At 54.2% G+C, this 24,090-nt stretch overlaps 1 protein-coding gene across 2 annotated transcripts in view; it reads right to left on the reverse strand.

The window, feature by feature from the left end:
• TNS1 (tensin 1) overlaps nucleotides 1-24,090 on the reverse strand; it is a 203,906-nt gene that overhangs the window by 19,685 nt on the left and 160,131 nt on the right. For both annotated transcript variants that reach the window (XM_011964571.1, XM_011964572.1), the window contains 6 exons: nucleotides 16,288-16,484; nucleotides 15,361-15,436; nucleotides 11,717-11,809; nucleotides 10,627-10,650; nucleotides 10,104-10,142; nucleotides 2,330-2,528 (listed from right to left, as the gene is read on the reverse strand). In XM_011964571.1, the coding sequence (XP_011819961.1) occupies nucleotides 2,330-2,528; nucleotides 10,104-10,142; nucleotides 10,627-10,650; nucleotides 11,717-11,809; nucleotides 15,361-15,436; nucleotides 16,288-16,484 (628 nt within the window). The remainder of the gene's footprint in view (nucleotides 1-2,329; nucleotides 2,529-10,103; nucleotides 10,143-10,626; nucleotides 10,651-11,716; nucleotides 11,810-15,360; nucleotides 15,437-16,287; nucleotides 16,485-24,090) is intronic.

Below are 24,090 nucleotides of genomic sequence, written 5' to 3' on the forward strand. Positions count from 1 at the left end.
ACAGACTTACTGGCCTGAATGTTGTAGAAGGAATTTCCTGCATTGGGAGGTTAGATGAGATGAGCTGAGAGGTCACTACCAATTCTGACTCTGAAACAATTCAGTTCAGAGGAGACTATACCTGGGGTAATTGCCACAATCAAAAGTTCCCTTGTACAGTTAAGTCTAGGTCCGCATGGAGTGACATATGAGAGCACAGCAGCACAATGTGATGGCCAGTGAGTTTTTTTGCTTGTTGAAGTTTTTCCACGTGGAACATGACAGGGCTGGATTAGCTGACCCTGACTCCTTCTAGACCCAAATTTCTATCCGTCTATGGCGAGAGAAACAAAGGTGGATGGGGGCTTTGCATAAACTAGTAGCTGTGGGGAGGTAGCAGGTAGGCCGTGCACCGGGAACTCCCCATGGGGAGGGGTCCTTACTTAGCCAATGGGCCAAAACCTGTAGCTGCAGGCTGGAAGGATCTTGTGGTGGGCTGGCCCTCCCTGGGCCAGGTTGAATAAGCTCAGGTTCACGGGATGATGTGAGGTTTTGGTCGGGAGTGTGCTCTTGGGCCAGACAAGAGCCAAGAGTAAGGAGAAGGTCAGGGGCCAGGCTAGGGCAAAGTCTACTTTGCATCCCAGAAGGCGCCAGAGCAGAAGGCCACCACCTGGTATAATCCAGAATAAACTGGATTCGGAGGAGTGGGAGACAGAGCCAGGCTGAGCAGGGCGAGAGAAGGAGACACTAAAATGGAGTTCTGGAAGGTTAATCCTAGGGGAGAAAGGCTAGCTTCCTGGAAAGGGCCAACACTTCAGCAGGAGGGATTTGAGTGAGAAACAATGAACAGCTTGCTAATGCCAGGGCTCACTGAGCACCAACAACGGGTGGCTGGGGCAACTTAGGAAAATCCCCTTTCCTTTAAAACAGGAAATGCAACCCTCTGCCGGAGTCAGGCCTCCTGAGCAACGCAGCCTGCTGCCTGTTAAGAGGCTGGGGAGGGGGAATGCTTGGCTTAGAATCCAGAAGACAGCTGCCTCCACTCATCTGCTCCCCTAGTCTTCCCATGGTACCCCCGCTTGCAGGGGAGGCTCAGCATTGAGCCAATGTAGACAGTGCAGCAAACTGGACCCACTGGGCCTGGCAGGGGAATTTGCAGGCCCTGTGACATCCCAGGCTAGGGAGGGCAGTGGGCACAGTGAAGAAGGGATGGTCAGGGCAGAGTCTCCCCTCCTGGGGGTGCGACACCTCCTGGATCCTCCTCCTTTGCCTGGCACTCGGTGCCTCGCCTGAGCTGATCGCAACCCTCCTTTCTTATGTTGTCATCCCATCTCTGTGTCCCCTCCACCTTCACCCCCACTACCCCAGTCAAGCAGCTCCTTGCCGCACCCCTCCACTGAGTCTGTCAGCAGGGACTGTCCACCCAACTCTGGGCTTTCATCTCTGCATGATGCAATCAGAAATATGAATGCCAGTTGTCCATCCACCAAGGCACCCCCTAATGGCAGGCCACATGCCCTCAGCATCACACTCCCAACGTGGCCACAGCCCAGTCCTCTGTCCCTGCTGGGCTGTCCTTCTGGAATGCCCTCTCTCTCTTTCTTCATCTTTCAACATCCTGCTAGTTCCTCTGGACCCTCCACAAATGCCTCCAGCCCTCAGAAATCCTCCCTGCATCCCTAGCCAGAAATAATGGCCCCTTGTTCTGAGCTCCAAGCCCTTTACTCATGTGTGGGCTTTGGGCCCATCTGACTCTCATCGTGTGCAGGGAGGGCGCCATGACGCAGGTCTGGGGCAGAGGACAGAGATGTGGGCTCTGAAACCACACGCTTCCACCTGAATCCGATTTATGCCACTGCTTAGCTGCGGGACCTTGAGCAAGCTACTGCACCTTTATGCCTCAGTTTCCTCATCTGAAAAGTAGGAACAATAACAGTGCTTACCTCCTAGGACTGCTGCGAGGATTAAATAACTGCATAAAGCACATAGCAAAAGTGCCTGGTACCTAGGATGAGCCCACGATATAAGTCATTACTGTTGGTAGATTTTCAACTTGGAGAAGGACTTTGCCGCATTCACCGTGGTAAGCCTCACTCCTTCCAGCACAGTTTTGCATGGGCGGAATTGAATGAGGCCTGGGAATTATAGGTCACTGGGCTCCCCACAGGATTCAGCACGCAGGACATGTGCCCCCAATGCACCTTGATGAAGTGGTTTGCAAGGTGCCACCATCCGGGTATGATTTCTGCCTGTCCATGCCACAGGCAACAGATCCAGGAGGCCTCACCCATCCCGTCCCAGTCCCAGGCCTGGATTCTCATCCCCCACCCACTGCCCCTTCCCAGCTTACCTGTCAGCACTAAGGATGGGGCTGCTGGTGGAGAGGGGGCTGGGGGAGACAAAGGATCCACCCAGGGTCCCGTTCCTCAGGGGTGTCTCGTGGCCATAGGCCTGGGCGGCTGGAGCGCTAAAGCTCTTGGGCTCAGAGTCCTGAGCTCGGGGCCCAGCCACAGCTGTCCGTGCCACAGACTCCACATAGCTCCGGGGCTCTGGAAGGGGCAAGGGGAAAGAGACTCTGAGCACAGATCCACAGGGGTGCAGTGCAGGGCCCACCCAACCTCCCCTGGAACACAGCCTCCCAGACTCCTGCCTGGGAACACAGGAATAGCCCCCAAAGGACAGGAAAGGCTCCCGCCTGCCCAGACCCACCCTGCCCTGCAGTGACCTTTCACCAGGGCCTTGCTCAGAGGAGGGGGCTCTGAAATGGATCCCAGGCTCCGCCTCAGAATATGGTCATCAGAGACTCTTCCCTCCAAGGACTAAGAGTCTGCCCACAGCTGGCACCTTCTTTGGCTGCTCTCTTTCTTCAATGATCTTGCTCAGCACCCAGGCCCTCCCAGGTTCTCCTGGTGCCACTAGAGTCTGAGGCCCTACAGCGGGCCCAGAGGTCCATCCCCGCCTTGCCTGTATCCCAGGACAGTGCCAGAGTTCATGTGAGCTCCACCCCCTACCCAGAATCCAGAAACAGCTTTAGCCACCTAGCAACAGGCCTGCATTGGTGAGACTTGCCCTGCGGGGCTGCTGTTGACTCACCAGCCCCTTCGATGCCGAGACACACCCAGGCCTCTCCGCCCGACACACTCAGCATTCCTCTAGAGACTAGCGTCAGGGAACCCCATTCCCAGGCGGAACTCAACATTCCATCGCCCACCTCGGGCATTCCTGTAGCACCAAGCAGTTTACAGAGGACCTCATTATACACGGCCCTACCTGCTGTTCAAAACGGCCTAAGAGGAGGGGGTGGGGGACACATGCTAGAAAAGGCCACTTTACAGATGAGGATGCTGAGGCCTGGCAAGGGAAATGACTAGGTCCCAGATGGCCCGACTCCCAGACCAGCACCTGCCCGACTCCTCTAGGGCCTCTGAGGCTAGCTCCTAAACGAATTCCATTTGAAAAAGGAAGAAGCAGCAGAACACTTTTATTTACCCCAGGCCATGGTCGGGGAGGGATGTCATTCCTACCACCTCCACACCCCGCCCTGTCCCTGTCTTACCCAGGAGGAACCTGGCCTGAGTACAGAGCCATACTGCCCACAACTAAGTCATCCACTGAAATCAGCCTGAGAAACTGAACCAGAGTCTGTGCAGCCCTCAGGAGGCCAGGCCCCTGCAGCCCCCGCTGGCCAAGACAGTGATGGTAAGAGTTGGAGAAGAGCCCCCTCCTCCAGGTCCCTTATGGGTGACAGGCCTGGGGTCCAGCTGGCTGAAATGCAACCTTCTTCCCCTTAGCCCAAAGAAAACCTTAATTTGGAAGGAGCCTAGTCACCAGGGTGCTAGCGGGGCGTTTCCAGCCTTGCTGCCTAGGGGCACAGCCTCCACGGAGTGGCTTCTGGGGTGGCCCCCAGGTCTGACATCCTACAACCAGGCCAGCGGCCTCTCTGGACACCGGAAGAGAACGGTCCCTCAGCACAGGAGCCTTTACAGAGCAGATCCCAGAGGCTGCAATGGAGTCTGCACACAGCTCCAGCCACAGCCTACCCGTCTGCCTTTTGTCCCCACACAGAGCCCCCTCCACCTGACAGCAATGACAGTGGACAAGGCTGGGGTAGTTTGTCTGCGAAGAGACAGGCACGGGTGGTCTATTGTGGGTACCAGGCACAGGGTGATGTAGATCCAGGCACCTCAGCACCCAAAGCTGGAATCCATGTAGGCAGTGCCAGCAAGACCTCCTCGAAAGCCTCCCTCAACCAGCCCAGGCCACCCACTCCCCTCACAGAAGGCCCAGGCCAATTCACACCAAAGGCATGGATTCTGTGCCACCCAAGCATGAGGCTCTGCTGGAACTACGAGACAATGCAGAGATCCCCTGAGCAGGCCCAGTACACTTTTTTGTAAAGACTTAATAGTAAACATCTTAGGCTGGTGGGTCAGGCTGTCACTGTTGCAACTACACAACTCTGCTCTTGCGGTGTGAGAGCTTACATAGACAATAGGACAGTGAATGGGCATGGCTGGGTCGCAATCAAACTTTTTTTTCCAAAATAGTCAGTGGGCGGGATCTGACCAGCTACCACGGTGTGCTGACCCCCGATCTAACCTATCTCCTCAGCCCAGAGAGGTGGAGCCATGTGCCCAGGACATATGGATAATTAGTGGCAGTGAACACTAGCACCAGAATCTCCAGACTCACAAGCTGGCTCTGGGTGACCTAGACAGGGCCCATAGGTTCACAGGACACCCAGAGCTGGCTCTATTCAGCACTCCAGCCCATCAGCCAGAGCAGAGCCAACTCCACAGGGTTATTCCTAATGATAAAAAGAGCAAACAATTATACAGGAAAAGTAGGATTCAGGGGGTGTAAGTACCTTGCCCAGGTCACAGCTGGCAAGGGGCAGAGTTGGCTGAGGAACCCAGGCAGTCTGGCCCCAACCTGCCCTTACCCACTGCACCTGCAACCCTCTGCAAGTCGGGGAGCCAATAGTTTCAGTGAGTGCTTTAGTCTCGAGCAACTGGTAATCCAGCTTGGGAGAGGAGATCATCAGAGGGAGTCTCACCCACAGCCATGCAAATGACACCCAAGGTCAGAGTCCACTGTCCCCTCCCGTCTCTTGCCACCCTAGGTCACTCTCTGAAAACTCTTCCCAGACCCTTCCAGGCACTCAGCATAGCTTCGCCCGGGTCTCCACGGCTCTCGGAACCCCTTCTCTCCCAGCCAGGGAGACAAAGCCACTCTTTGGCTGCCCGTGGGCTCCCAGAGCCTGCCTAGCTGATCTGTGTGCCGAGCCCTCACACAGCACCTGGCACACAGCAGGCCCTCAATCTGCATGTGCTCCACAAAGTCACAGAAGCACGACACTTACCCTCCAGCCCCATCCAGAGACACATAGTAAGATCTCAGAGGCCACATCCATTTTTCTCACTCCCTAAAGTTCAAGTTGAAACCTATGTGAATGATACTGTGAAGGTCTGTGCTCTTCTCCAATCCACTGACATCGCTCCTGATCCGCTCTCTACCCTGATCTGCGTTTCTAGAGGCTGACTTCTAGTTACTATGTCATCCAGACCCCCTTACTCTCTGGCTCAGGATAGCTTTGGCCTTTGGCTAGTAAGGAGGGACTGGCAGGGGATGAGAGGGAGGGAGACAGAAGAGCAAGGTGCCAGTGGCTACATCCCCTCCCCATCTCCCTCTAGCCACACTCCAGTCAGCGGCCCTGCCCTCCAGCTCCCTCCTGGTTCCTGAAGGCCTGGGATGATGGCTCCCTGCTCCTGATAGGGAGCACTTGGGGTGCTTTACCATCCCTCACTGCTCTGCCCAGACCTTTTAAGAGTCCATCAACTGCCCTAGGTTGTTCCACTGGAATGAACCATCAGTTTCCCGCCATGCCCTTGACCCACACATTAGGTAAGCAATTCCCATTGCCCTACACCCCACCCCTTTAAGGAAGTACAGGTACCCCTTCTAGCAACTGTAAAACTGAGATAAAGTGGGCTGCACAACTCCATCCTGTAGTCTAAACACAGGCACCTGAGCTGCAGCCTGGAGTCTGAGTGTAAGATGGCATGGAGGGCCCATGGGACAGTGTATTAGAACCCTGAGATGGCTCGATAGGATGGCCAAGTTCTTTAGGCAACAGTCCCATTGGCCCCTTCAGCTCCTAAACTGCAGAACACCAGAGCAGTTCTCAAGACACTGGGAGTCTGAACTTGGGGAACAGGATGGCTCGCCCAGGGAGAAGCAGCTGTATCCATTCCCACCACAATGTTGGAAACAGCCCTTGTGCCTTGGGTGGCCAACCTAGCCAAGGCCACTCAGACCCGGCCACTCAGACCCAGCCCCCCCTGGCCCTGCCCTCACCGGGCCCCCACCTCCTTTCTCCTTCCCAGCACCTCCTCTTCCTTGGTCAGCTGGTCTGCCCTCCGACTGCCACCCCTACCTGCCCTTCCAGTCCCACACCATGCGGTGGAGATGAACGAAGCCCTTCCATACAATCTCTACTCCTCATGAACCCAGAGCAGGAAGGACCTTTGAGAAGTTATTTGATTTCCTGAGTTCATCTCCAGAACTGTTTAAAACCCAACTTCAGGGCTAAACATCAGTTTTCCCAAGTTTTCAGATGCAGATTTCCACATTGAAAATGCTTCCTTTTTCTGTCTATTCCCTGACTCTTTCTCTCTCTCCCACCCCAGGACAATATACTTCTACTTGCAAGCTCTCCCCTCACCCACCACCCGTGCACTTACTAGAGACTTTCTGGGACTCAGTTTCCTCATCTGCAAAGTGGGAATGAGGATACCCACCTGCCCGGCTAGGATCAGGTGAGAAGAGACAGGAAAGTTCCTCCTAATTCTTTCTTGCCAATCCCAGGCCCGGTGTTCAGAACCACTGCTCCTAGCCGCCCATCCCTGCCTTCCTCCACTCCTCACTCGCACCACCTCTCCTGCTGTTTTCCTCCTTTCCTCCAATCCTGGAGCAGCTGCATCAGAGGCTACAGGGAGTTGGGCAGGGCGGGAGAGGTGGGGACAGGGAGGGTACTTCATGTAGAACATTCCAGGAGCCCAAACCCTGCCAAGTGACTGCTGGCAGTGGAGAGCAGCTGCAGCACAGGGTGACTTGGGCTCCTTCAGTCTGGCACTGTCAGCTCCTCGTCCACACCCTGAAGCGCATTATCTGTCTCCCCAAAGAGGCTCTTTGCCTGGAGAGAAGGGGCACACCCACCCTAAGTTAGATCAAGACGTGTGGGTGGAAGAGAAAGAAGGGAATATGGAAACCCCCAGGTCCCAGATCTAGGAGCTCAAAAGTTAGAATTCCAAACCTTTTAGATTGGGCCACATGCCCCCTCCTCCCAGCCCCCATGCCATCCTATTCCTACCCCGGCTCAGCACTTTTGCCTAATATTGAAATGTCTGTTGGCATCACTCTCCTCACCAGCTGCCTTATGCATCCTTATATTCCCAAAGCCTGGCACACAGTCAGTGCACAAAATATTAAGAATAAATGAAGCAATGAATGAAAGAATGAATGAATGTAAAGTGTTTCGCACAGCGCCTGGGACATAGCAGACATCCCTCAAATTCTTCTTCTCCCCCAGCTGAATAATCCTGCCTCTGGCCATTTTTGCCTCACGGGCATTTTTTTCTGAATTTCCCATCAAAGTATCAGCAGGGAAATCAAGCGGAGCCTCAGAGGGTCAGCAAAGAATGAGCTTAAGTCTGACCCGGGCTATGGCACATGAGTCAGGAAATAAGGAACTGGCTGCCCACAGCTTTGCTCCCTGCCCCTTCCCCACTCCACTCCCCAGACCATGGGCAGCAATTCCAACTCCCACACTGGAATCCCAGGGCACGGTGCCTGCAGGCCTGAGAAGAGCTTTGAAACAGCCACTTGAGGAAGAGACAGGAGACCAATAACTCCAGTCTGGCTACATTACCTCCTAACTGTGACCTTGGGCAGATCCCCCAACACCACCCACAGTGCTGATGTCAGCTGCATATCTGTGACAACAATGGGTGTGGCTGAGTTAACCCCTAAGCACCTTCCCCTCCAAACTCTGTGGCTCTGGCCAGAGCACTTGGGGCCCTGTAAGATGAGAGTCATTCAGGAGGTGCAGTTGGCAGATAGTTCTGTTCTATCGAGGCCCACGGCCCTGAAGTCACCCCAAAGTGAGAGACAATCACCAGGCCCTGCCAGCTTGCTGGATAGTCCACCCCATGGTCCTTTCCACTGGAGAGTGTTGGGGATACCACGGGTCTAAGTCAACCAGCTTCGAGGACAGCTGAGAGCCTATTGCATGGTCCTGCATCTGAAGCACAGGAACGTTGGCTCTGAGCTCCAGCTAATGCCAGTTTCTCTCTCCCAGCTCCTGCCCTGCCAGGAGCAGCGGTCAGCCTCCAGCTTGGGAGAAAGCCCTTTCCCCAGGCATGAGGCTGCAGGGGAGCGAGGAGGGGCCGTTCTCAGCAGAGGGATGCATGCTGTGGCCCACCTACTCTGTCTCTGGAAGCTGCCCTGTTCTGCAGCCCCCCCAAGCAGCCTGATGCTGTTGCCCAAACCCCAGCTGGTTAGGAGAGGGCAAAGTCTTCTGGGAAACTCCAACCATCCTAGCTGGGTGACAGCAGATTTAGAGGGGCACAGGCCATGCCCGCTTAGGGGGTGGAAAATCAAGGTGGTGTGTACAAAGGAAAGTGGGAAATAGGCCTGAGAAAACCAGCCAACCGGCCCAGGGCCCAGGTGGGAAGTCAGAACACCTAACCCGTCAGAACTGGAAGCGATCACAGCACCCACCTTGCCCCATCTTCCTGGTAGAGATGGGGATGCCAGTGCCCAGAACCAGATGCTGGTCTCCCGCCCAGGTTGGCACCTACTTTGTTTCACCTGCTGGTTTAAGTCCTCACTCGAGTTCTGCTCCTAGTGAGTCCAAGGCCTCCCACCTGATTACGCCCCCTCTCTGCTTCCCTGGTGCCCAGTGCAGGGCTCATTTAAATCAGGGGTTCATCTGGGACCCATAGACATGCCAGCTCCTGGAAACTGCTTTTCAGAATTACTTGCATGGGAATCCCAATGCGTTATTGTATACACGGTGAGTCCATAGATTTCCTGAAATACCCAAAGTTGTCTGAGATTCCCGAAAGACAGACCTGGTACTTTCAGTGTTGGTAGGAAACCAGGCAGGGCTTCCAGAGGGCAAATCATGGCTCTAAGATGGGGTCTCTGAACCAGGAGAATTATCCCCCCAGGGGACACTGGCAATGCTGGAGACACTTTCGATTGTCATGACTGAGTGAGAGCTACTGGCATCTAGCAGGTAGAATCCAGGGACACTGCTAATCCTCCCACAGTGCACAGGGCAGCATCCACAACAAAGACTCATTCAGGGCCGGGCACAGTGGCTCACGCCTGTAATCCCTGCACTTTGGGAGGCCAAGGTGGGTGGATCACCTGAGGTCAAGAGTTCAAGACCAGCCTGGCCAACATGGTGAAACCCTGTCTCTACTAAAAATTTTTTAAAAATTTTAAAAAATTGCTGGCCATGGTGGTGCATGCCTGTAATCCCAGCTACTCAGGGGGCTGAAGTGGGAGAATTGCTTGAACCCGGGAGGCAGAGGTTGCAGTGAGCCAAGATTGTGCCGGTGCACTCCAGCCTCGGCAACAAGAGCGAAACTCCATCTCAGAAAAAAAAAAAAAAGGAGTCATTCAGGCCAAACTGTCAGTGGTGCCAAGGTGGAGAATCTCTGCTCTGAGAAATGCCTGTGGAGCACGCCCTGGGAAAGGGGATCTGAGTCCCTCCCTGTCTACCCCTGTGAGCGGCTGCACACCAGGCAGGCTGGCGCAAATGGTGCTGGGAGAGGAAGGTGCAAGAGGAGCGTTTGGGTCAGCGAGGTGACATTGCAGGAGCCCCCAGACACTGACTGCGCCTGTGCCTGGCAGCTACAAGCTCCCCCATCAGGACTCAGGAGGTGCCCAGGGTGATATCTCATCACCAAGCGTTGAGGGACAGGAAGGCCGTGTACCTGGTCACCTGAGTTCCAGTGAAGAAAGAGAGCTGCCTCCAGCCAGCCTCTTCAAGCCCTGCATGAAAAGCCATTTCCAGACCCAGAGAGCAGGAAGCCACAGCAAATGCCACTTACCTTCTGAGAGCCCGACCACCACCTTCCGCTCATCTTCCTCTGAGGGAAGATGAGAAGAGAGATGGGAGGAAGGAGAGGCGGGAAAGAAGGGCAGGTGGTGAACATGAGGAAGAGCAAAAAAGGAAAAAGAGAGACAGATATTAACAGGGATTATTTCTTGAGAAAGAGAATCTGTGGAGAAAAGGGAGGTGGGAAAGCTGGGGTGAGGCCAGGGCCAATTTGCGCCGTCCACAGAAGGGCTCCAAGGGGAAGGCCGAGGCCCACCCTGCACAGGACCCCAAGGCTCCAGGGCATAGCTGAGCTCCTGACTCTCAGGAGCCTGAGCCCCTCACAACCCCCGTGCCCAGGGCTCTGTGGGCCGAGTGTCAAGCAGGAGTGTGCTGGCTGGTGAGAGGCAGCCGCTAGCCCCCTTCTACTGACCCCCCGTGGCTCAGTGTCCCTGGCCATGCTGACACTCTGAGTGGGAGGCTGTGCCCAGCTGTGTAGCTTCGTGGGTCACAAATGCATGCCACTGCCCACCTACCTGGCTGGATGCATCTTCTGGTAACTAAGGAAAAAAGTAAAGTTGACCCCAGGAGCCCCCACCCAGCCCTAAAACCAGAGCCCAGGGAGCAGCTTTCTGAGTTCAGTGGCCCCACATGGCCACCAAGGGCCCAGGGAGCCCTGTCTCCCTCCACCATAGGAAGGAGAGGAGCTGGGAAATGGGAGGAGGAGGTCGGAGGTGTGAACCTGGGGTGGTGTCTGCTCAGAGGAGCACCTTCTGCCAGACAGGCCCAGGGCCCTGCCCTCTACCGTGCCAACAGGACCGGCTGTTTGACCCCAGGGAGGCCGGGCAACCATCCTCCTTCCTTCCTCAGAGCTTGGGGTGCTCTCCTCAGCAGCAGGGTAAGATGCAGCCAGCATCGGGAATGGGGATGGGGGATGAGCACAGGCCGGAGAGAGTCAGAAGCCCGGAGGTGGCAGGTCTTTGAAAGGCAGGAGAAGACCTGGGCTGGGGGCAAGGGGGTCGAGGAGATGGCAGCCAGTGATGGCCACTGCCAGTCATGGGTTTCTGTGGTAGGGTTCTGTGGGCCTGAAGAGGCAGACCAAGAGACCACTCTGAATGCCAAGTGATGCCTCGTGGATGCCAGGTGAATGCCTGTCATGCCTCGTGGATGCTCAGAGCAGAGCCAGCTGGGCTGCCAGCAGAGGCCCTGGCACAGAGCAGCAGGGGCATGCTTCTCTGACTGTGTGTGAGTGTGTGTGTGTACATGTGTGTGTACCCATGTGTGCATGTGTGTGCACCCAAGTGCATGTACTCAAGGGCCTGAACACCTCGAATGTGTGGCTTCCAGCAGAGATCTCCACAACACCAAGGAAACTGAGACCAGGCCTCCAAAGCCCCAAGCTAGAGGAGGATGGAAGTTGTGCCAACTCCACAAGTCAACAGGCAGGAAGGCTGCGAGGAAATCTGTCACCCGCCAACCCTACAGAGAGAGTCCTCACCCAGGCCTGACCTCAGCATGGGCACAAAGCCGGCTGCTGACCGGATTCTGAGGCCCGGGTTTCTGTCCAGAACCACAGGAGTCCTCCTCCCCCGGCCCCCCTCCCCATCTTCCCTCTTCCCAACTCACCTCCTGTGGGGTGCAACAGGATGTCTGCTGGATTGTGGGGTTTCAGGCCCAGAGCAGACAGGGGTGTCTTGGCCAGACCCGGGGGGGACCGCACTGTGCCAGGAAGAAGAGGGGAGACACAGGGAGTGAGAGGTGGGCAGGAAGGCAGACACACCAGGCATGTAAAGGCTGTGGGACCAGAGATGGTGCCGAGGAACCACCCTGAAGCCCAGCGCTTTGGCTCCACTGCCCTTTCCTGTCTGCATTTCTCCACGTTTGAGCAGTTTAAAGGATAGAGGGAAAGATTCAGGAAATGGCAACCTTGTCCTGGCTTTGGCCCCAACCTTGAGAGAACCATTTCCACCCCTAGGCCCTTAGCTTCTTGGTGCAGTCCCTTTACTTTGCAATGGCTTATAACACACATGCAGGCTTCTGCAACTGTCTCTGACATTCTCTATAATAATCTCTCATCCCTCTTCCTCCCCCCACCCAACGTGCGCGCGCACGCGCGCGCGCACACACACACACACACACACACACAGTCCATTTAAAACATGCACTTGGATGGATTCAGAAGACAACAGAAGAAAATTGGGCCTCAGGATGGCACACCCTGTAAAGGACAGAGACAGAAGGAGATAATGGGCCAGGGCTATGCCAATCCTGAGACCTCAGGCCAGCCCTTGGCCAAGCATGTCCCTTGAAAAGCCCAGGAGGAGAGAACTTCTCAATGTGGGGCTCTGTCCCCCTAAACCTCAGTGTCCTGGAAGGAGGAGAAGGCTGCAGTCTGTGGCCAAGAGCACCTACTCCCTATGCAAAACCTGGGCTCCTCCCAGGCCACGCATCTGGGTTACAAGTGTCATGTAACATGCAAGGTCAGAAAGGGCTGCTGGCTTTTTCCCATTAGCCAAGAACCCGGCCAGATTCGGAGCTGATCTGCAGGGTGGCTGTTATGCCCAGTCACGAGATACCTGGGTGGCAGCTGCCATGTCTCCTGACACAGCTCTGAGAAGGAGTTAAAAAATGAACTCTGTGTCTCCTATCAGCGACATTGGGAGCCTGCAGAGACCACAGCCCCAAGGACACTCTGCCTGCCGAATGGCCTCAACAGATTAGCCGTGACCCTCAGATGCCCAGGAACCACCAGCAGCAAAAGCTCCACGACCCTCCCTGCCCCTGCTGCTTTCCCCAAAAGACAGTGAGATCTACAGGAATCTTAGAATAATGAAAAAATACACTCTCTCTCCATGCAAGCAACATACATAACTCATTCGCGCAGGTGAACACCCACATGCACATGCGAACAGGAAGACATCACAGGGGTCTGGATGGGTGGCCCACCCCTGCCCTTCACCCTCACTCTGTCCTTGGATGTCCAAAGGACAAACACAGCATAGGGGACAAATGGGTACAAACATACACCTCCAGTTATGGGATAGGTCTAGGCCTCACGTCTCTGTCTATCCTCCCTCTGTCTTTACACACACACACACACACACACACACACACATAGATGCATACACACAGATTCTGTTTCTACCACTGCCACGCCCCCTCTTCCCTATCATGGTGTCTTGCTCATAGATACCTATCAAACGCTTATTAATGTTTGTCAAACCAATGGCGATTGAATGAAATTAATTATGAAATAATACACCTGGCCTCAGAGACAGTTGTTCGTGGAATAATCACGAAGCAGCCCCAGCCCACAGGTATGTGCATGTTTAACCAACTGGTGCAGCGGAGGCACAGGTGGGCCCACGAGGAGGTGAACGAGACGAGAGGACCAGACAGGGCAGGAACTCTCTCTCGGTTCCTCCCTTGTTCACCTCCAGCTCCTGAATTCCTCATTCCCCCGGTTCCTGGCCAAGTGGGCCCTTCTGCTGAGGCAGATGAGTGGGCGACACTAAAGCCAGGCAAGCCTTTTGCTTCCTGAGAGAAAAATTCCACACGTTTCTCTGCCTTCAGTCTTCTCTCCCTAACCCTGTGTGTCTGTGGAACCTCTGACTTCTTCTCGCCAAGGCACCCATGGCTGGCCAAGAGGAGGGAGAGAAGGCGGCAAAACCCAGTTCTAGCACAGCCCAGGTGGCTTCCACCCCAGGCAGGGTGATGCCCTTTCCCTGGCCATTTAGGGCTAACAGTGAATGGAAGCAGATGTCAGCTTGGAAAGTGAAGGCCTGGGAGAGAGGCTCCCCGCGGCCACAAGAGGCTGCAGCGTTGACTCTCGCGTCACCTGCTCTAGGTTCACCCTGTCCAGCACAGCAGCCACAAGCTACACATGGCCGCAGAGCACTTACAGAGTGACTAGAGTGAACGGAGATATGCCATAAGTGTGAAACACACACCGGGTTTTAAAGACTGAGTATGAAAAAGAACACAAAACATCCCGTTCTTTTTCACATTGATTATATGTTGAAATGCTAATATTCTAGACTGGGGTTAAATAAAACATAGTAAAATGAATTTCACCAGTTTCTTCTTACATTTTATAAGAGATTGTAAAATAGCTCAATATTTTTATTGACTTATTTGCCTATTGAAAGGATATTTTGGATTTAACAAAAATGTCATTAAAATTAATTTAGCCAGTTTCCTGTTATGTTTTTTAATGTGACTACTAGAGAAATTTTATTATAAATGTGCTCATATTATATTTCCATTGGACAGTACTGCTCAAGGGAGAGCCACAGCTTCCAGGGGCCGCCAATCAGTCACAGCTTCAGCCTCCTCATGCCCAAGATGGCAGCCAACACAAGTTCTGCTGGCACATGGGCCACGTACATTGCCACATTCCTTTCCAGTACAGGACAGCCAGCCCCCAGGGGAATGTACAGCCAGCTCCAGTTCTCCCTCCTCTCGCCACTGCCAGTGGATAGCTTGGGCCAGGCCCAGCCAACCTGATCCCTGAACAGCACCAGTGTCTCCTTCTTGTGCTGACCCAGGCCTCTCCTGAGTACACTGAGTCCCTCGCGGCCTGGTATTAATCCATCACTTCCTTCCCCACAACCACCTCCTCCAGTTCCTCTTCATCTCTCTTCTATAAAAAGGAACACTGCCCCATGCCTCGGCTCATTTGGGTCTTGGCTTTAGGTGGACGTGTCTCTGTCCTTTGGGGATCTGCCTCCCCAGTAAGTGTATAGGGGCTGGGGGCTAAATGCCTCTGCCTGGAGGCCAAGGATGGATAAGCTGGGGGCTCTGTCAGCCTGAGGGTCCTGGGTCCCTCTCCCCTTGGTAGAAGCTAAATAGGTTGCCTGTAATGGAAGAGGTGTCTGGATACAGGCAGAAATGGAGGTCAGAAACAAAGCCAAAGTCAAGTCACAAAGAGTCACGCTAAGATGGTGGGGTCTTTTGAGTGTGGACGGTAACAAGACTCTAAACAAGTAAGAAAACTCTGTAATGTGGGAGCCCAGAGTCCCATGGTCACTCAGTCTGGACCCTAAAACTGGGGCGGCTGCACCCTTAGATGTGTGAGTGTGGACGATGGAGAAGACAATGGCCATGAGCAATGGAAGAGAAGGGGCCATGGGGGTGAGGAGCAGCACGTTCTGGCCCCACCTGGGGCACTGTCACCTCCAACCCTCAGGCCTGGGGCACTCCCACAGGCAGGGTTGAGCTGAGGGGCAGAAGGGGACACAGGGAAGACGAGCTTCACAGGGAATTCTTACCCCCACTCGGTGGTGGGCTGCTCGGGGAGGTTCCCTCCATCTCCTCGAAGGCCTCCTTGTAGCTGTGCAAATGGGGCTGTGGAAGAATACGGGCAGAAAAAGAGGGACACCATGAGAAGGAGAAGTTTCCCCTTCAGATGACCTGGGGTATGAGGACAGTGAGTTAATCAGCCCCCGAATCCCCTCGTCAGACTGGCTCCTCACTGGTGCTCAGGGCAGGAGACAGGTCCTGCCAGAGGCAGGAGAGAAAAGATATCCACAAGCCCCTTCTATCCAGAATGACTCATTAGCCTGGCTTTTATAGGCCAGTACACTCGCTCCCTCAATGTGGCCCGTGGACCACCTACATCTGAATCTTCCAGGGCACACATTTAGAATGCAGATTCCCGGGTCCCATCCAGATCTACTACCCTGGAATCTCTGGAGGAGGATTTGGGAAGCTACAGTTTTAACAAACTCCCTTTTGGTTTACTCATGCTGTAGTTTGAGACTCACTGCCTTCAACTACTGAAATGTCTTAGAAATGCAAACCTTTTGGAAAGAAAATTAAAGCTCCTGAGAAAAACCTTATAACTGCAAAGGGTTCAAAAATAATTTTTCCCCTCTCCAGGATCTAGTTTGGAGTTTTGAAATTGTATTCACCTATACCATCCCCAGGATTCTTACCACCTTATTAAGGTACTCTCTAGGAATCAAAAAAGAAACTTCAATCTCAATATTAATGCAAGAAGTGGGGACATAAAACTATTTAAGGAAGGAAATGGGCCCCAGATTCCACACGTCAGAGAAGAGAGTTTGGGTGAGGACGCAGAGGGTACAGATCACTGAGTATACTGACATCAGCACCAAGTTGCCCATCAGGTTTCTGGAGATTTGAAGTGGGCACCACTACCCTCTGTGGCCCCAAGATACAGCTTAAGGACTCACCTCTTTGGGCCGCCCTCCAGGATTGAGAGCGATGGTAAGAGCCAGCTCGGGGGAGACACACTGGACAGGGGAGCGAACCCCAGGGCTACGAGGGGATGTGGCTTCTGGAGACTGGTTCTCATACTGTCCATCACTGGCCGCCCGCCTCCGCAGAGGGGCTGGGGGCTCTGCAGGCTGCTTCTCCCGAGCCTGCACCCCTGGGAGGAAAGCAGGGTGTAGAGGACAATGAGCGTTTTGTGTAAGAAATGATCCATCGGCCTAATCCCTTCAGAGAAGGCAGTGCCTCCTAGCTCAGAGGCCAAGCTGGGGCTGGCCTGCCATCCCCCAGTGTCTTCCCCTCAGTCCTCCTGGGCCCAACTCTGTTCACACCCCAGGTTTTCTCTGCAGGAGAGGGGATCTGCTTAGATTGGCTCAGACTTCACCAGGAATCTCTCCACACAGGGCTGAGACCAAGAACACAAAGGACTGATACAAGAAACAGATGTCAACTGCTTCCAACCCCTGGAGGCGGAGGGCCAGAGCTTCCAGACAAGGGAGGGGAGGTGGAGGGAAAAGAGAGTCTCCAAGGCAACTGCATCAACCAACCAGCAACATCAAGCCTGTGGGGAAGAACTCTTGGAAAGAGCTAAATTGCATCATCTTGCAAATGGTGCTCCCAAGGAGAAACAAAGACATGACTAAGCCTTGTTACGAAGTCCCCAGCCCCACTTGGCCTCTGGGATAATTTTGGCTTTCTCTGGGGTTCCCCAATTTCATCCGGTGTACCGCTGAACCTCTTACCAACTCCCCTTATACTGGCCCCTTGGCTCCCCGCCCCAAAGATGGCGGCAGATCCCACCGTGTCCCTTCCAGCTGAAGAGCAGGCAGAGAGAAGTCATGTGCTCCATCTGCTTTTCTGTACTTCCCATCCCAATCCCATTCCACAGGCCTGGGGATGCTGTTAATCTCACCCTCCTTCTTTCCCACTCCCTCTTCCCACAGCTGGGCTGAGGCATGGAATCCATTGCCTCATTGAGCTGGTTCCCAGAATCCTAGAAAACTCACTTCCTGGGTCCCAGAGGCCAAGACCCAGCCTGAAGTGTGGGCTTCTGGTCCTGAATATCTTCTGGGAAGAGATTCCCAGCCCTGCTTTCACCACCGCTAGGACTTACCAAAGGCCCCAGGTCACATGGGTCAGTGCATGTGCACACAGGCACACACACTGCCAGCCCCGAGGAATGTGCCAGTACAGCCAAGCAGAAATCACCCTTGTTCAGACAGAAACATCTTCTGCCATCCACAGTGAGGACTGCATGTCCCCAGGTGCGCCTCCCAGCACCCCTAGTCTGGCACAGCCACAAAGGCTGCCACAAACAGCACCACCTGTGAAGACTTCCTAGTTGTCATGGACAGCAGGCTGCCGGCTGCCAAGCCTACGGGCAGATACACACTCACACTCACATAGGCAAAGCCGCTCTGAGACACGCCCTCATACTGTCCCATAATCAGGGGCTCCCATAATCGGGGGTGGGGGGTGCGCTGGGAGAGCAGCAGGACCGGCATTTGCACATCAAATGCAGAAGGTACCGAGAGATGCCCTGAGTCTCCGTTTTGGGCTCTTTATTAATCAGGGGCAGCCCTGCTGCCATCTCAGCTAAGAAAATAGCACCCAGGATGGGGACAGTAAACTGGACGCTGACCTTACTCTGCCACTTACAAACTGTTCCACTTAAAGCAAATAAGCCCCGTGCCTTGAAGAGCCCTTATTCACAGAACAGAAAAATAGGAGTCCCATTGGACCCAGCCAGGGGCTGCCAGGAGCATCTACCTGGAGAAAAGAGCAGTGTGGTTTTGGGAAGGGTGGGCAGCTTGCTTCCTGCAGCAACCCCACACTCCCAGGCCTTAGCTCCCCAGAGCCCCCATCCCACTCAGGTCTCCTGGGCAGCTTGGACCAACACTGCCACTGGTTTCATTCCTGGCAAAAACATTAGAGAGAAACAGACATAGCCATTGATTTTCTAACAATAATTGTGACAGAAGAAGCCCATTTGGGAAACGCTCTTGGGGTTTGGAACTGAGTTCAGCCCCAAGGTTAAAAGAAATGCATTAGGGCTGGTCTCAGTTCCGGGCTCCTCTGCCCCCAGCAGCTCTTTCTGGCAGATCCCTCTGCCTTTTCAAGGTGTGGCCAGTTTCCCTGCTGGGGGATCTGACGTTTGCCCTTAAAAAATAGATCTGTTTGCATTTGAGGCACCGAATCTCCTGGAAAAACCAAGAACATTCTACCCAAACTTCCCAAAGCTTTCTCCACGTTCAGGGGCCACGGATGCCTCCAGCAGCCTGGGGTGCAGGGGGCACCTGACAACCGTAGAGAATGTGAGATCCTGGCATGAGGCAGTCAGCCATCTGAAGGTGAGCTGCACCTTCCCAATCCTCTCTCCATCACCACCAGAATGGCACGTGGGAGCATGTTCTGACCAGAGGCAGGGAAATGGAGGGAATGACCTCCAAAGAGCTAAGGAGCTGCAGGGCAGCACCTCCCTCTGCGGAAGGGGGAAGACCCTGCATTCCACTCCCACGGGGCCAGCCCCTCCCCCTGCAGAGCACCAATGGCCCCATGGCACCAATGGCCAGTCAGGGCCACTCACATTCTTTGAACACAGTGTCCCACTGTTGTCCCCCTTGGCAAGCCCAGATCTGCCTGGAGTGTCTGGAGAGACATGTTCCCTCTCTCTTGTCTTGCTCTATGGGAGGGGAGACTGGCGTGGCAGAGGGGAGAGAAGAGAGCCCCATTGTTCCTTAGCCAAGCTGGGGTGTCTGGACACAAGCTGACAGCCAGTGTCAGGGAGAGAACACCCTCTCACGTCCCAGAGGCTGACCGATAACAAAAACAGGCCTGCTCTCCCCACCTCCCTCCCTCCCACCACCACCCTCCACCCCAGGACTTTCTCAGTCTTTGGCCCCATTCTCTCTCTCAGGGCCTCCGTCTCCTACACCCACCCAGGCAGAGGCAGGTGCCTTGCACAGACACACATGTGCATGCTTGCATGTGCACACACAAACACACACACACACATACACACAGCCTAACAGAAATGGCAGCAGGACACTGGGATGATGGGGGTACCTGGTGGGGCCACTGGGTCACCCTCAGAACCTCTAGGGCCAGCCCCTGTCCCAGCAGAAGGCCATGTGGCCAGAGGAAGAAAGGAAGAGAAGCTCCTAGGAAGCTGAGAAGGCTGGGGTGCCCTTAAGACAACAAAGTGTCTTTAGGATCCTAACACCCTATGTTCAAGGAGCCCTGGGGGTCCTCTAAGGGCTGCTTCATACATGGGCATCAGACCTTCCCCACAGCCCTGCCAGGATGAGCAGTTACCCTGGCCCCAGGGTTCCACACAGGCCCCCAGTCCTGAAGAGCACGACACCAGAGCAGCCCCCTTCCCAGGGAGGCGTCACTCTGCTGCCAGGACAGTGCTGTGCTGGACAACAGCTCACTCCAAGGCTCCCCTAGCGTGGGCCAGACTGTTGGAGGCAATCCCTTCATCTGACACACACACACACACACACTCACACGCACACTCACACACCCTGCAATTCTGGGAGCTGTAGCCCTGACACAGACTGATACATGTACTTTGGCAAAGCACTGCTGCCCGCCGCCCCTGGATCACGCGGACGAGTACGCTGGTGTCAGGCTTCATGATGTGCCTCCTCTGCACCCCCAAGACTGGCCACTGCCACCCTCACAGACCCAGCTCTTCTTTCCAGTCTTCCAGTTTCCAAAAGACTGGATTCCTCAGCTCCAGGTGGCAGGGCTGGGTGTCCGACAGCATGCCTGGGGCTCCGGAAGCGAGGGCCACCTGCTGGGCCAGGGCACCAGAAAGCCACACGGCGATCACACTAGCAGCCCTAGGGCAAGCCATGCCAGCTCCCCTTAAGGCAGGCCCACCACCCCAGAACCTGCCCCTACCCAGGCCCTGCTGAACAGGGCACTCCCCACCACTGGGCTGAGAGAAGGGCAGAGGGAGAAGAGAGGAGGGAGGGGCGGTTGAAGGGAGCAGTCTGCTAGAGCCATCTCCTGATCATCCCCGGACTGGGAGAAGGAGGGGCCATGGAGGCACCAGATACTGCCATTGGGAATCAACAGTTCCCATCACTCCTAGGCCTTTTCCTGGAGCTGCTCAGGGCCACGGTGTGGGGCAAGCCTGAGCACGGCATCTTCCCTGACCCAGCCTCCAGGGTCAGAAGAGCAGGGGAAGGAAGAGGTGATTCCCTGGCCCAGGCTCAACGCCTAAGGGCCTGCGTGTCCCAGAGGTCAGAGGTAGATGTTAGTGGATGGCATCATTCTCAAATGAACTACCGTGACCCCAATGAAGCATCCACGAGGTCCAGGGCATGTCAAATCCCGTGCAAAATACACAACAGGACAGGACTATCATCTGTCCACTTCTCAGATTGGGAAATTGAGCTCTAAGTAGTTAAGAGACTTGCCCAAAGTCGCAGAGGTGGTCTCAGGCAGGGCCAGGACCCCAACCCAGGGCTTCTGATTCTTAACCATGGGATCAGAGATTAGGAGTGGGACCAAAGGGGTATGCTGTCCCCAGGATGTGCCATGCTCAAAAGTGGACAGAGCAGCAGGGGCTGGGGCACCACTCTATGTTGTGTCTGGTGGCCCCAAGCAAAGCTCAGCCTGGCTCCTGCTGAGACCTAGCCCTGCAGCCCAGGCAGTCTGGCCAGGGTGGCCGGAGTGCTGAACTGTCCGGAGCCCTCACTGAGCACCCTCATTGCAAAGGCCTGTATCTCTGCAGGGGACTCTGAATGTTAGTCTAGTCATTCCAGACATTGTTCCCAGCAGGCAAGGCTAAGGCTAGCGTGGGGCCCATGTTCATGCAGACGTGAGCTCTGGCTCATGCAAAGAGGAGGGAGAGAGGGCTGGAGAGAGGAGGGATGGAGAAGTAAGTGAGGAGACAGAAGAGAGGATAGTGAGAAATGGGGGAGGAGAAGGAGAAACAGATGGAAACCAGAGAACAACAGAAGAGGGAGAAGAAAAGACAGAGGAGAGAAGGAAGAAGGTGGGAAAGGTTTGGAAGGAATAGCACGTGGAGAAGGAGTGAAAAAGAGAGAAACTGATGCTCAAAAGTGGGCCAAAGAACTGGAAAGGCAGAAGGGGGAAGGAGAGCCACCCACCAGAGAGGGAGGAAGATCGGAGCCGGTGGCGAGGAGGGGGCAGGAAGCTGCCACTGTGTCCGATGCCCTGCAGCTTGGCGTTGTATGCTGCCCACCCCCACCCCAGGGGAGCCAGCAGGAGTGGGAGGCAGGCAGGAAGGGAGGATATGGGGCAAGGCAGGCACCCCACCAACAGCACAGGGAACAGATGGACATGGGAAACACAGAGAATGAAGGGGACGGGGCATTAAACAGGACAAAACAAAACAAAAACAAAGAGAAAATCAAGATTAGTTGGTGTTTTGACTCTGGGATCTGGGCACACACTGGAGGGAGATGGGGAAGGTGTCAGACAGGAAGAGAGGGGGATCCAAGGTCCTGCTTCTCTAAAAGGCAGATGGACTTCCTGCTGGCCAGCACCACAGTGTGTCCCTCTCTTCTAACCCCAGGGTGGAAGCAAAGGTGCCAGCATGGGACCAGGAGACTTCACGTGTCCCTCACCTGCTCCCATAGGCAGCAGGCCTGTCCCTGCACCACCCCTCTTTTCCTGGGCACCTGCCTCTCCCTGGACCCAGGTAACACACCCAGCCTGAGCCCAAGGGTCACCCTCTCTCACACTCTGGCTCCTTACCACAGCCATCTGAGTGATCCTCTTTCCTGGGGAACACTTTGTGCTTTTCTGCTCTGGCCCCCCAGCTCCTGGTCATCACCAGAAAAGTCCTTAAGATGAACCTTCTCAGATGTACTAGAAGGACATGCTATGTTATCCTTTCCTTGCCCCTTGTTGGCTCCTAACCCACCTTCACACCACAGGGGCCACATGAGTGGTCAACACTGCCCCTGCCCTGGCCCCCAGCACTTGAGCTATGTTACCTTTCCTCTCCTTCACAAGCTGCTCCATGCCAGTTCCTATGCTGGTTCCCTCTCTTATCTGTAATCTCGAAATGTGGGAGGCTCCAGGACTCCATCCTTGGGACCTCTCCTTACCTGTCCTCAACCCCTCGGTGACATTGCCCAGTGCTATGCTTTACCTGGCATGTATACGTTGACAATTCCCACATCTCTAAGTTCCAGCCTCTCCTCCTTAACCTCTGCAGACGTTTCATGGTCATCTCAAACTTAATGTGTCCAAAAATCATGTTTCTAGTGTTCCCCTGAAACCTGCTCTTCGTACATTGTTACCCATCTCAATAAAGAGCAACTCCATTCTGTAGTTGCTCAGGCCCCAAACCTAAGCGTTGTCTCTGACCTTTCTCTTTCTGTCTCGTTCCATGTGTAATCTATCAGTAATCTTGTTGGCTCCACTTCCAAAATATGTCCACAATCCAAACTCTTCTCCCCGTTCCATGGCCACTGCCCAGCAGCAGCCACCTAACTGCTCTCCCTCCTTCCATCCTGCCCACCCTGGTCAATTTAGAACAAGTCGGATGATGTCACTCTTGGGCCCAAATCCTTCCTAAGGCTTCTCATGCCATATGGAGTAAAAGCCACCACTCTTTCAATCACCTCGAAGATTCTCTGTAAGCTGTCCCCATTCCCATTTCCTCTCGGAACTTGTGTCCTGCTATGCCTCCCTTGATCACTCTGCTCCAGCCACACCAGGCACACTCCTGCCTCGGGGCCTCTGTACTTGTTGCTCCATGGGGCTCATCTCTCACTGCCCTGTCCTGATCATCTCATGGAAAGTGCAGCCAGCCATCCCCTACCTCTCACTGCTTTATCTCAATGGCACGTACCACCTATCTGACATAACCTATGTATATGTGCTTATTTGTTTAGTATCCATCTCTGCCATAAGGGCAAGGATCTTTATTTGTCTTGTTTGCCACCATTTTCACAAAACCTAGACTGGCAAGTAGCACGCATTAGAAGTTCATGTCGAATGAATGACTGAATGAGCCTTGAACTCATCTCCTATTCTCAGAACAAAATGTAAAAAAAAAAACAAGTGTTTTCAATTCAAGCTCCCAAATCTTGACATCAGTATTTCCCTCTATCTTTATTTATCCTTTATTCTAATTTCATGAAGAGGCATCTTACCTCCTGGTTGAGCCTAATTTACCTATGTGGACTCCTAGGCCTATCCCATCTTACCTCCTTAGAGACCTTATTCTATCAACTTCTTTCTTTCTCTTCTTTTTCTTGTCCTTCCTCCCCACATGTCCAATCTACTCCCCTCCTCTTCTACATACAAACATTCTCATGACTCTTATATTTACAAAAAAGTCCCCAATCTCTCACTATCCTCTTTAGCTACCACTCTCTCCCCTCTTATCACAAAACCACTCAAAAGAGTAGTTGGTTTGCTGTCTTCACTCCTTCTCCACTCATCCTCAATCCCCCATAGTCTGGTTTCTGTCACCAACACGCACTAAAAATATGCCTTTGATGTTTTACACAGGGTTGCCTAATTTGCAAGTCCGGTGGATTTTTCTCAGTCCTCCTCATGATCTCTCCAGGCTGACACTGCTAACCTCCTGCCCTTCCTCCGTGAAACCCTTTACTGCCTTGACTTCTGTGATGACATGCTGTCCTGGTCTCCTGCCACCACCCGAACACTCACTCTCAGCCCCTTTGCAGCCTCTACCTCTCTTCGTGGCCATTCCATCTTAAGTTATTTTCTCTCCAAGCCCTCTGACATTGAGATCTCATATACACCCA

Source organism: Mandrillus leucophaeus, unplaced genomic scaffold, assembly GCF_000951045.1.
Source record: "Mandrillus leucophaeus isolate KB7577 unplaced genomic scaffold, Mleu.le_1.0 Scaffold70, whole genome shotgun sequence".
Classification (NCBI taxonomy): Eukaryota; Metazoa; Chordata; class Mammalia; order Primates; family Cercopithecidae; genus Mandrillus; species Mandrillus leucophaeus.